General features: G+C 36.4%; 1 protein-coding gene across 5 annotated transcripts in view; it reads right to left on the reverse strand.

The window, feature by feature from the left end:
* Nucleotides 1–14,472, reverse strand: part of EIPR1 (EARP complex and GARP complex interacting protein 1) — a 114,150-nt gene that overhangs the window by 63,322 nt on the left and 36,356 nt on the right. For 4 of the 5 annotated variants that reach the window (XM_030490928.1, XM_030490929.1, XM_030490926.1 and 1 more), the window contains exon 4: nucleotides 10,695–10,851. In XM_030490928.1, coding sequence (XP_030346788.1) covers nucleotides 10,695–10,851 — 157 coding nt within the window. Of the gene's footprint in view, nucleotides 1–10,694; nucleotides 10,852–11,390; nucleotides 11,870–14,472 lie in introns of those variants that run through there. The other variant, XM_030490927.1, reaches the window with a different exon arrangement.

Genomic DNA, 14,472 nt, shown 5'->3' on the forward strand with positions numbered 1-14,472 from the left:
ACAGTAAAACAAGAAAACGCAGCTTCCTAAAAAAACCTGAAAGACAAGGTGAATTTATTTTAGGTGCCTTTTTAGTTAAGAGGCTGCTAAGAAGAATGAAAAATGAAGTTACAGATTATTTTGGACAAGAAGCCTGAAGACACAGGGCTTTATTCTGACTTTTAAATTATTTTTACATTCAGAAATACAAAGAGTATCCAACAAGGAGGCAACTCAGAGAAAGCACTTGCCTCTAAAATGTTTTTAATTTTTTTCCTTAAATTATCATACTACAGTCTTAGCAACCTCCCAAAGTCTTGTTGAAAAAAATCGTAAAGCAGAATGCAAAATAATAAAGGATCATCCTTAATATTTGTATTTACTTCACTGAATCTCCTTGCCTGCTGCAGTTGGGATTAAACACATTTATAGTAAGAAAAGGAGCTGTGATCCTTGCTTTACGGGCCCAATTAATGTCAGCATTGAAAAGGTATTTATGTACACATAAACATTATATAGACAGCCTGAATCACAGGAGTTCACAATATAACAGAAAGCATGGTAGTGTATTTGTTCCAAGAAAGCAAATATAGGAGTCACTGATTTTAAGTAGGAGCTCCCAAATATCCATTTTGTAGAAACAACTATTAAATTCCTGTTGAGCTATTCATGATTTAAAGTGTTGATCAACAGGTGAACACCTCCATAGTTCATAACAATCTCAGACTTCTGGCTGGCTGGCCATGGCTTTACATAATAATGCTTAGAACAGCAAAGCAAAATCATGCAAATGTATTATACAGACTCTACATATGAGCTGAACTGAAAATAAAACTGTCTTTGGTAACATTTCAAGTCATGAAACATTATAGATGGGAATTAACACCTCTAGTCTGCAGTATAACCAAGTTACCTACATTCTGTACATACTTGCAGCACAGTAATTACTGGTAGATGCAAAGCACAACCAACCTATGCAACCAAATGGGTAAAACGCTAAATAGCAAGACTTACTTTATAGAAAGCAAGCTGTAACTAACCATTTTCGACTTAAGACATCAGTCAGCCATGTTTCCGTGTTTATTTCTGAAGCAATAAAATACACAAGTTCTATACATGGACAGTTCTTGTAAAGTGTGCAGTGAGAGCTCTTACATGTGCAACCTACAGTTCTTCAAATTGCAATAACCTAAGAAATCTTTAATTCCTTCCCACTGATTTGCAGGTGAAGCCAATTATTTCTGCTGTGTTCAGAGAGACAGCCCATATGAAAACCCCACAGAGTACGAAACCCATGGGTAGCACTAATTGGAATCCATACTATAGAGGAGTTTTGCAGCATGGCCTTAGCAAGGTCATGGGGGTTCTCCATGTTCATTTGGTATTGCAGACAAGTCCTCAGAGTTGATTAACGATATTATGAGGCTTACTTTGCCTGTTTGTTGTCACATGTATTTATTCCAGACAGATGAGGAACATTAATTCATCTTTCCAGAAAAAGTTCTGCTTTCAAAGATACAAAAAAGTACACTAGATATTTTTAGAACACTGCCCTCTCCTCTAAGGTCTGCCTCTTACTGCCATATCCAGCATATTTATTAGACTTTTGCTCAACTTCATGCTTGTTGGGATAGACTGTTCTTGAGCTTGGAGGAGGCAATCCTTGAATATTAAACTGCTTTCTTGGACCCCTCTTCGCTCTAGGACCTTGTCACATGGGACTTACTCAAGCTGATCCCTGAAGAGGCCAAAGTCTGCCCAAGGATTGTGAGCTTGGTTTTTGCCCTGCGCCCTCTTCTCAGGATCTTAAACTCCACCACCTCATGGTCATTGCTGCCAAGACATGAATACTGGATTATTTACAACAAGAATACTTAAATATTATGGCAGAAACTCAAAAATAATACTCCAAGGCAAAAACTCTTTTAATTTCATTATGTTTCATCCCATATTGGTCAAGTGCTAAATACATGTCTATGTACACAACAGCTCTTGCATAAGTTTCATTAAAGTTTCTGTCACGTTACCATGATGCATATTTTACAGTAGTATTTTAATTATTCTTTAATTATCCTACTGTTACTCATGGCTGAAATATCTGAGGACTCAATGGGTATTTAAAACATTTTGAAAGTTCTTTTTGCCTTTTGCACGTGTTTTAGACCAAGTCCATGCGAGATGTGTGCTGAGACAGCAAAACGCACTATAGCTGTAGGGTTTTTTTGGTGACATATTTACAATAACAAAAGGTCTAAAGTATATGCAGTTAAATTACTTTAGGAATGCAGTGTTTTGGCAGCACAGTTTATGGCACCTGTTGAACTCTATAACCCAAAAACATTTTACTAAGCGTAAGGCCATGTATCTGCTTGGAGGATTTGCAGATACTATTATACAGACAAATCTTTTTAACAGTTTTAGGAACAACTCACTGAGGAGCTGAAACCTTCTCACTGGTATGAAAAAGAATCAATTGACAACATGCTTCGGACAAGAAATATATCCAAAGAGCGAAATAAGAACTGTTTGGGAAAGTATGTACAGTTTAAAGAGCTACAGGAATAAGTTGTTTTCACCACCTTTCTTAACACCAATAGGAAAAAAGCTTCAAAGTAAGGAGTTACACATTTCACATAAGCAGACACTGACGATAGACTACTGTCATCCAAAGTTAACTGCTATATACAATGAACAGCATATACAGAAGAATGTAACTCCCCAGCACATATCTGAGTTTCTTCAATGAAACTTGAGGGGGGTGGGAAAACTGTGTGTAAAGCTAGGATTCATTTCCAAAGCAGATGGACAGAAGTCACATAATCTCTATCATTCTACAACATACTGCTCATAGAGCAGCTGCTGCCACAGACACCGCTTCCATTCTGTTGCTTGAACAGGGCTTAAAAAAAAACCCAAAGTGGATATTATGGATATGTGACATGTCATAAGAGAAACATGCAACTGGCTTGTCTGACAAAGATCAGCAAGATGGTAAACCTAGGAAAAACTTTTTAATAGTATGAATGTCTGGCAGGAAAGCACACAGGGAGCTGTCAGGTAGAAGTCCTACTCAGTCTCTGGAGGCCACATGATGCCAATAGCTCTTTCCATGTACTAATGTGAAGATTAAGGGCTGAAACAAGCTTATTTGTGAAACAGCTGGAGTCTCTGCAGACTCATTTTAGAGGAAATACATATCTACTTTTGGGGGGACAATTTGGGTTTTTTCCCACGGGATTTTTCAAAAGATGGCAACACGGATATAGCAAATTCTTGCTAATTTATTGCTGTTTGTAACAAACAGGACATCTGCACACTTGGACAGGGTGCGGGGGGAAACAGAATATTCCTCTGAGTACATTTTGCCAATGAATTGAAACATGTGAGAAGAAGAAAATTACGATTGCCTAGGATCTGCATTTATAGTTGGGGAAAATCACCACTCCTTCTATTCAAAAGAACAGCAAAACCAATAAACGCTTACACAGACCTGGCACAGAGGTACCCTCTTAACAATCCTAATCCAGTGACTGTGGATACTGAGGGTATTTCAGATAAACAGACTGCAAGAAGTAGCAGACACTCTAGCTAGTGTGGCCTCACTAAACAAGCTCTCCATCACCATTGCCCAAGACCGAACACCAGTCTGGATGCACTGCTTGAGGCTGCAGTGCACCCCTTAAATTCTCACATACATTTTACCAAATAAATGCACTTCATTACAAATGTACAGGATCTTTTTTTTCCACCCAACAGACATCAAAAAGACATTTCAAAGCCCTGAATTTTTAAGTACCGTGTAAGCATGCGTCAGCAGTATTACTTCATCTCCAATCATCCCAGAACGTTATGCTAGGGAAGCACAGTTCTTCAAGGGAAGAATTCTACTCTGAGGAATAAATATTCTAAATAATAAATGCTTAATGGCATTTTGGAGAGCAAACTGGAGCCTGAGACCAAAAAAACAGGGACACCTGTTCAAAGCTAGTTCCTCATGAACATTTAAAATCCACCTGCACAACTAATTTTTTCCACAGTTCTGCAACATCATTTTTAATTTATTTATTTATTTACATTTCCCACTAACCTTTTAAGCAATTCAATAAAAATTGAAAATAAAATCAGCTGGTACCTATTTAACCTGCAAAATCAGTTGAGGCAGACTGTAACTAATTTTTTCAGTGCTAAGAATGGCTAGAGTGGCATTACATATGGGGAAAAAAAAAAAAAACCACCTTTCAAAAATAGCTGAGTTTTCTTTTGGTAGGGAAAAATCTCAACTAATTTCGCTGTAAAACTAGGGAATATGACAGCGTGGTGAAAACTGAAGTGAAAAATTACTTTTAAGTTGGGAAGAAGTGAAATCCTACTCTGCAAACTCATTCTTTATTTGTAGAGTAACACAGTTTCTGTACTGTTTTCTGTATGATGATTTACAAATCCAAGGTCAACACAAACAATTACAAAGACTTCAACCAAACTAATTTTCATTTTAAGTGTATGAAATCTATTGAAATTATCAGAAGTGGTCATAAGTTAACTGAATACATAGAGCAAGTTCACATACATTAAACACATTAAATACATTTCCCTTAGTACTTCCTTCTATGTCAGATTTTGCTTTACAAGACTAGAGTCAAATTCTGATGAAAATTTAACAAAATAAAGTTGGCACATAACACAAAGTTTTACTGTTTTACTATCCAATTAATGAATCACAATTATTCCCTAGTATATGCGATTACATTGAACAGCTTAACATTTTAAGCTTACACTCTACTAACTACTCCAAACTACCAAAAACATTCAAGGGAGTGAAAGACATGAATGTTACAAATTACTCTACTGGTTCCAGACACATTTTAGAGGGGAAATAAAAGGGGAAAATGGAAAAGAAAATGTGAGAAAGAGACAACAAATGGTTGAACATATGGATTTATATGTAATACATGGATTTATTTACAATAAAGGATAATCAAAGATTCAAAAGAGCAAAATCCTGTAAAGAACTGAAGATAACACAGGATTAAGAAGGGAGAGGTGAAAGTAGAAGAACATAAGATACAGCTAAAATTTTTACCATTTTAGAAAGAATCAGAATATAGAGTGGAGAGTGACTGATAAGCTTAAACCATGACAGCAGCCCAATGAAAACACTTACACAGTTACATAAGTGAAAACACTTATCATGTAGTAAGTTTTTCCAAAAAACTTTTCTCTCTACTTCATCTTTATAATATCAGAGATGACTGATGGAGAATGTAAATGCATGGAATGAACGAGGTGTGGAAGAATTATTCTTAAATGTCGACAGTGTTTTGAATCTGTAGTTAACTGGCTTCACCAATATGTTTCTCCTGAAAACTCTGAAATTTTGTGCATTATGTGAAGAAACTGAAAGGCCTACAACACAATATCAGAGCCGGGCAGCTGTTACAAAAACCCTAAACCCCCCTGGACTTTGGTTTATACCCAGGCCACGCAACTGGCACTTCTGGTGCTCTCAAAGAAACATCCATATACAAATACCAAAGATATCCCTTTCCTCACAACTGTGTTTCTGGTACTGGGAGGTATGAAGTGTTAGGATAAGGATTTCATACAAAAAAAAAAAAAAAAAATTATGATTACATTTATTACATGCCTTTGCTATAACAAAGCAATATTATATATATATTGCTTATATATATAATATTATATATATAACAATTAATATACCATATACTCAAGACCATATGATCCTCCTAAAAAGAAGTGTTACTTTCAGGTTTAAATTCATTAGATGTAAACCATTAAGTTGTTTCATTGTTTGTTTTTTTTTTTTTCTTTATGAAACACTAAGGTAGAATTTTAAACATATTCTGATGCCTAACAGAGGGGTACTATAGAAGAATTAATGTTACCAACATCATGACAGGAAATGAAAGTGTTATCTGAATGCAGTGTGGAAGTGTTAAGAACTATTAAAACCACCACTTTCACTTTTCTTTTGATTTTTGGATTCTTACTTTTTGGCTTTTTACTTCCAGCAATGTTTTGGGATGTGTTTGTGGTGGCTTGCTTGCTTCGTTTGTTTTAAATACTGTAAAGGCCAAAAAGAAGAAGTAAAATGCTTCTGGATCTCAGTTCTGGAATGCATTTACTCACCTGTCTTCAGGGCATCAATTACAGATGTGCTTAACTTTCATCAGGTGAAAGTTAAGCATGTTCATCATGTTCATCAGTGGAATGAACATGATGAAACTGAAGCAATAATATGTTACGCACAGTATGTTTTGTATCTTAAATAAAGTAATCTTCCATTCAAGCTGAAGGGACTGTTATAGAAAATTTGTGCTTTGGTAGAAAGCTGACCTTAAAGAGGTTGCTCCATACTGTGCAGCCACACAGCCAAGGTACTTCTCAGTACTTCTCTGTTTGGAGACCTTAGGTGAAATATATATGGATATATGTAAGTACATACAAAATCTGTGGGAATAGCTCATTTATAGTAACTTTCTCCTTTGTGAATTCAAAATTTCAGTTTAATATTCTAGTGGTAAACAACCTGGAGTTCTTGAAACATCTGCGACTGCAAAAAGAAAAAAAAAAAAAAGGTAATTTATCTTCCTCTCTAACTTCTCTTAGATGTGGTAATATCTGCAAGTCCATACTCAGGATTGATTGAGTGGGATACAAACAAAAAAGTCAACTTCAGCAAGTAGAGGAGCTTAATGAAGTGATCTACCTTTATTCCTAACATATTCATCCCTTTCCAACTTTTTTTAGCAGCTGACTATCGTTTTCTATATAAAACGTGAATCCTTCATTACGCACCTTTCAGGCCTCCCTTATTTATTTTGCTTTTATTTTATTCCAAATTTACTCCATGAACCACCAACCAACTTAATTCACTTGTTTCTCCTCTCTTTTGAAGCACACACCTTGCCACTGAGCAGCATCAACCGTATATTATGCCTGCCAAACTTGGAAAGCAAGTAGGATGTTAAGCAGATATAGGCATGCCTGCTTCCAGCACATTGCAGGAGGAGAACCTCCTGCTTTGTACCTTTACTTCTGACAAAAGAAGTAGTCCCTGCTGAGTTCCAAATTCAAGATCTCACAGATTACATTCTCTCATGGCCTGTAGTACCCTCCTTCGCTGAGTACTATTCTACCAAGTCTACTATCAAAAAAGTCTGTAGGAAAACTGAGGAAGAAGTAGACAGTAGGTTACTGCTAAAACTAAGACTTCAGGATTTTAGCAGGCATCATTTTAGGAATTGCTCCATGCTGCACTCAGAGGAGCATCAAAATCTCTTTAATTGCTGTCACGTTTCCTTGGCCTCTCCCATACAGACTGTACCTTGGATTGCTTCTTGCAAGATACCCAATGGCAAGTTTCTATAATCACTGAAACTTAAAACACTGCATAAAGCAACATACCTATGGTTATATATGTGTAACACTGTGAATACATACATCTATCAACAAAATTAATGTATAGTAATAACTCTTTGTTTTGGGGTTTTTTTAAGCACAAAAATGCCCATGTATCTCTGTAGTTCTTCATGCTGGAAGTAATTCACATGGGAATTTTGTACTCAAAATCTTTGCATTTTGGTTCACATGAGGAACAGTAGATAGGGGATGCAAAAAGTCTCAGGCTTGAACCACACAGAGCAATTAACAGGCCTATTTATTTGCTTAATTTAAGCATCTGATTAATCTTCTGAACTCTCTATGCCATACAAGAGTTTGACTAAAAATTCTGGTGGGTTCCAGATTCAAAGCCTAGAGGTAGTAAACAATCTCAGTAACTGAAAGCAAAGAGTTATGCTTAATTTTTAAACATAGTATCTCATGCAATCCAGATAAAATAGAACTGTACAAAAGCACATTTCTTTTCACTTGCCTGTAATGTCTCAGAGATCAGATTTTTGTCACAGGTTTTGTCAAGACTAGAAAATTGTTTCAAAAGATCTTGAGCAGGAGGGGCATAGTGTTTGGACATACGCAAGGAAAATTCAGGATTTTAGTCACAATCAATAGAAATGCTATTCTGGTCCTGGTCCACAGAAGAGAACTCGTATTAAATATGGCCCTGCTAGTAGTTAGTAACAAATTTTAGAGACATTAGAGCACAGTTTTCCATAAAGGAGATGAGATAAAGGTAAAGAAACACAGGATCATTTCTTCTTGGCATTAGTAAACAGTTGAGCAAAACCAATACCTGACACTCCAGATGTGGAAAAAATTCCCCCTTGTGTTCCCTAATACCAGAAATAGAAAAACGTGAGGTAATTTTTCAACTATCAGGCTTTCTTAACAAAAGAGAAAAACAATGCAAGATAAGCCTTAAAGAAAAGAGGAAGTTAGGAAATATAGCAGAGCAGGGGAAACATGAACAAAAGCCCTGAGACAGTCAGAGTGTACAACCAATTGTATTTTCAATAGTTTTGCTTTTTCCTTTTAATTATAGTCAAATCTCAATTACTTAAGATCCACAACCCAGATCCATGAATATTGTAAAGCAACTGTGCATAGATGCTGAGACACACAAAATACCTTCCCATGAGCTACTGTCTGAAATCACAGAAATTCACACTAGGTGCCACAAAGGCTGAGATCAACATTACGCCCTGCATCTCTAAACTGTACTGTCAGCTACATTACTCTGCCCTGCCCAGCATATAAAGATGGAGTAAAAACATACACTGGGCTTTTATCACATTTTTTTCTTTTCTTTTTTTAAGCATGCTTTCTGATGAATCACTTCTAAACTTTTCCATCCTTAACCAGGGTAGCAGTTGTGGTACATCACTCTACTGCACTCTGCAGATTAGACAACCTCCTTAAAGTGCCTGTGGTCACATTGAACCCCAGGGTTCAGTGTTCAGCCTGTGTTTTGTGAGTAAAATGTACAAGAGAATGCTCTAACAGTAAGGCAAATAACAGAGCCAGAATAAGTGTTACCCTTCTTACTGCAAGTGCATGATGCCAGACCACTGCTGATCTCAGACAAAGCGATTGTGTACACCAGAATGCTGGTCTTACATTCAAGTTTCAAAAGTATTTACACTTTGCATTGAGGAAAATTGCTTTTCTGATTTATGGTTGGATGTAACAACAGTTGTACCGTAAGTGTATAAAGCAGTCTCATATTTTTTCTAAACATCTAAAATGTGTAATAGAAAAGAATATTTAAGTTGCTATTCATAGTCAACACACCACTCAGTGGGACATGGCCTACAAGTGATACACATTTGGCACAAAATGTTTGTTTTACTCATTTATGTGAACTGTTTCCACTATGATTCAGGCAGGAATGGAAAAGCCTGCTCTAAAACAAGATCCTCTAACTCAGCTGTGCTTGCTTGAGATCATGTGAGGGGTACTAATGCCAAGTGTTCTGTTTATACTTTCTATGACACAGGACATTTGCAGATCTTTATGTGTATATATACACACATATACAGATAATGGATACTAAATGATAGAAGATATTTGTGAGCACTATTACGGAACAAAGTCAGACAATAGGAAACAGAAAACTGCACATGAACTTGCTGAAAGCTGTATTGAAGAAAACAAAAAAAAATTTTGGCATTCACATCCTGATACAAAGCAGTGATATACCCCCATTTCTCCTCTGGTGATCAGGCTACCACACAGAGTTCTGGCATCCCAGCATCAGACAGAAACAGATTATGGAAAATTAAATGATAAAAAGCACAAATCTTAAGGGGTAAGCAGTGAAGACTAAAACAAAAAATAATATTCCCAACTATTTTGGAAACTAAGTATCAAAATATTTTAACAATAAAAAGGGAATTTTTTTGAAATAACCAAGACTAATAAAGAGAAGTATTCATATGAATTAAAAGAATTAAAAGATACTACCATGAAGAAATGCAACATTCTGGAAGCTGAGATTTTAGAAAAAAAGTAGCCCTGACAACACACTTCCGAGTACATTGATCTCTCCAATCATGCCCAAGAACTGCCTAATAAATACGACCTTTTATTTACTTTTGTTTTCAGTTGAAGTTTAATCTGCAAGGCTCAAACTAGAAATGGTGGCTAGAAATAGATGCTTCAAACTTACGGTATGCCCTGCACCTGTTCAGGAAGCAGTGGGAAGCTGTCATGTTCATTCTCATAATGCAAAGAACTTGCAAATACACAATGGACAAGTTTAACTTTCTTTCAAGTAACAGAAAGGAAAGGGAAACAAACCTCTGTAATACCCTCTGCATGACTGCAGCTCTCCTCATCTGTTCTTAGGCAACAGAAAAGAGTAGTTAAACAGGCACCATATAATACGATGGATTCTTACCCTTAACAAACAATAAATTACTTGTGCTTATGCCAAATCAGTTGAGTGAAGACTGAAAAACAAAGACTGAAGTGTAACATCAAATTTATATTCCATAAAAAGATTGAAATGCTAAGGATTATACCTTTGTGCAACAAAGGTTTTAGATGGGGGCAGGTGGAGAGAAAGACATTAAAACAGTATGCAGGCTGTTACTCCATATGTGTTTGCAGGACTATAATAAATGTTTTTAATCTATGAAACATCTGGGGCTAAAAATCCAATTTGTACCTTTTTTTTTAATGGAATGGTTTTAAAGTGTGTAGCATAGCTTTTACAATACAAATCTGTGCAAAACTAACAGTACAGGTCTATCCTTTAGGCTTTTTCTAGGAGTATAAAATATGCAGAATCCTACCAGGCCATATTGCCATGGGCTGTGTTGTCAAGGTGACAGAGTAGCTCCAGGGTTTGAGTGTTGCTTGATGAATCATCAGGGGATTCATGACTGCCTGATTCCAATTCCTTCGGCATCCTCCAAACAGCAGCACATGTCATGACTTTACTGTCTGAAGCTAAGCAACAGAGAATAATGTCAACAGATCATTGTATGGGAGACATATTTTGTATACAGTGCATCAACATTTACACAAATCTATAAGCAATGCACATCTGCTGTTTAAAACATTTAAAAATATTATACTCAGATGAATTCAAAGAATGTAGAATGTGGATACGGACACAGACCTCAGGTTAGTCAACTCACTGCAAAACTCATAATTAGCACACATTTAGTGTGCTTTCCCTGTTTAAAGGCAAAATTCAGTGCTCATGAAAACGTAATTTTTTGGGAGGCAAGTTTTCCAAGCGTCATTTCCCATATTGACGTTACTAGAAATGACTAACAAGTTACATTGCTTGATTCGTTAACAATAAGGATTTAGACATCATTTTCATTTTTATCTTTTCACAGCTATCTTCAATTGAATCTACAGCATTATGTCATATCCTTTACTACCAATAATTGTTTAGCGCAAAATTAAGTTTTCCATGTAAGTACACATCTCTAATGCTAGTGCATAAAAGCAGCTTCCAAAAGAAAAACTGAACTTACACACATATAGCAAAATTTTACAATGTATGATGAACAAGCCAACTGTAGATTGAGAAGAAAATACCATATGGTCTATGCACATATGGCATTGCCCATCACCCAGTATAGCAATTTGTAGCAGTGCAAAATGGGAGGAGACCAGAGCAGCACTGCATATGTTCATGTTGTTCCAGCCGCTGGTCCAGGGTTTGCAGAAGATGAATAGGTCAGTACTACCCACTACAGCAGGAACAAAGAAACCAGCCACAGCTACGCTAAGCAAAAGCAGGGGGAGCAACTACCTGCTGGAGGATGTGTTAAACACGAAGTCCAGAGGACAAGCAGCAATGAACGGCATGTTTTCTGTTCTTAGGTCATTTCACATGCCTTTCTCTCACAGCTCTGTCTCCAAGTACATTTTAGCTGATTTTAGTGCCGAGTGGCTGATTACAGAGCCATGAGCAGACATGACCAACTTACATCAGTTGAAAGGAAACAGGAACAATTTTAATGAGAGTGTTTTTAAGAGGAAGGACAGTAACTCTGAAAAAGGCCGCCTTTGGCTAAAATGATATTAACAGGGCTAAAAACGTCTTTATCATAAAGGTTGTCAATCTGGATATTCTATATGCAAAAAAAGCACCCAAACAATAGAGAATAGGACAAAAAGCAACTGATGGGTAGTAAATAACCCCAAAATGCAAGAATGTACACATGTTTAAAAAGTAGCCAAATGAAATAAAAATCATAGGTAGTTAGGTCAAACCAGTAAGAGATAAAGGCCATTTCTGTGAGAAAGAAACAGGGGTAGGAGGTGGACTTCAAATTCAAGCACAGAATTCAGAACACAAAAGCACTGGGTATTTGGTAGACTGTGTTAAATGTAAAATATATGTATGATGCACATAACTGTTCTACAGTAATTTGCCATATACAACTTGACTACAGTATCAGGAGACCATGCATCTAAAGATGATGGATAGTCCCTCACTTCTTAACATTTAACTGAACTTTTACTAATTGTAGTGCATGCTAACTAAACAGCTATTTCCAAATCATTTGAGGCAAATCCTTTACATTAAATCTATATGCCACTGAACAAAGAGAAGGAAGCAACACCAAATGGCTGCCTTTCTTTAGCGAAGGGCAAAGCAATGTGCAGCATGCTTTATACACCATACAAATAATAAATAAACTAAAATGAAAGTGCAATATAGTTAAAGAAGGTAAGATCTATCCAGTGTTCTGCCTCAATACTCAGTATGTGACAGAACATTAAAGAACACCACAGGGAAGTTTCTGGTAGATTATGATTACCAAAAGGTCTGTATCATACATATAAAGCATTAGCTTTTCTACTAATAACAAGATCTATGTGGAGAATCACAAAAGCAAATAGTGGAAAACAAACTACATGTTTCTCAAGCCATCCTTCCTCTCAGCACAGCACCACAAGTCTTAAGACAGCCTTGAAATGTCATGAAGTTCAACGTTCAGAAAGCTGAGATTTTAGGAGAAGTAGCTCCCACACCACACTTTTGAATACACCGATACATGTAATCTTGTCCAAGAACTGCCTAATAAATATGACCTCCTGATTACTTTTTTTTTTAAGTTGAAATTTAATCTACAAGGTGCAAACTAGCTAGAAATCGGTAGCTAGAAATAGATGCTGAAAACTTACAGTACAATGCATGACAATTTAAAAATCAACTGAATTAACTATTACTTGTAAAGTCTACTTTTTCATTTACTAGCTGGCTAATGAATAGAAATTTTTATGCGGAGAGATTTTAAAAAAGAAATTAGACTGATTTTAAATTATATCAAAAGGGAACAATAGTTAAAGTTACTCTTACTAGAATATATTTAAGTATAATGAGATTATGACGGATACCTTACACAGCAGGTATCTGAACACAGAAACCAAGAGGCCCTTTCCACTCTTACGTGAGACACTAACAGCAATATCTGACACTGATGTTGCATTATCTTTGTTCGGATTCAGTTCAGAGTTGTAACATTTCAGTTACAAAAATCTGCTGTGTTGCTCCACGGGTTTTTTTTTGGTTCATTGGTTGGTTTTTTCCCTTAAAATTCTCTGATAATTGTGAAAGGGGCACTACAACTTGCATGATCACCTCCCACTCCATATTCTTTTTGACAAACTGACATTCCTTGGACTACAGCATATTCATGCAGTTTCAACTTTTGCTGCCAGTGGAAGATGTTCACATGCTCCCAAAATTATATCAAATACTGCAGTTGCTAAAATATGGACTGAGTGTATGAACACTTCTTTGCCCTGCATCTACTCAGGAAGCAGTGGGAAGCTATCATATACATACCCACAATGCAAAGAACTTGCAAATACACAATGGGCAAGTTTAACTTTCTTTCAAGTAACAGAAAGGAAAGGGAAACAAACCTCTGTAATACCCTCTGCAATACCCTCTGCATGACTGCAGCTCTCCTTGTCTGTTCTTAGGCAACAGAAGAAGAATAGTTACACAGAAGAAGAATTATTACATATTAATATATGTAACACATCGTATTACATATATTACGATGGATTCTTACCCTTAACAAACAATAAATTACTTGTGCTTATGCCAAATCAGTTGAGTGAAGACTGAAAAACAAAGACTGAAGTGCAACAGCAAATTTATATTCCATAAAAAGATTGAAATGCTAAGGATTATACCTTTGTGCAACAAAGGTTTTAGATGGGGGCAGGTGAAGAGAAACACATGCTCAAGCCATCTTTTCTCTCAGCAGAGAAGCACGTGTCTTAATACTGCCTAGAAACGCCATTTTAACTTTGTAAAACTGCAACATTTTGAAATTCTGCTGGTGTGTTCCTATGACGTAACTTTTTAAAAAAGTTCAGTTTCTTGCACGATCAGTTTTCCAGATTGAAGACCCTAAAACAATTAAACAAGCACTGGCTTGAAGATTGAGCGAGGCCAAAGGGAAAAAACAAATGCGTATGTCAGAATCTTAGAACAGTCTGAGTTGGAAAGGACCCTAAAGATCACCTAGTTCAAATCCCCCTGCAATAGGTAGGGACAACTTCCACCAGACTGTTTCCCTCTTCCCTCCA

This window comes from Strigops habroptila, chromosome 6 (genome assembly GCF_004027225.2).
Source record: "Strigops habroptila isolate Jane chromosome 6, bStrHab1.2.pri, whole genome shotgun sequence".
Taxonomy (NCBI): domain Eukaryota; kingdom Metazoa; phylum Chordata; class Aves; order Psittaciformes; family Psittacidae; genus Strigops; species Strigops habroptila.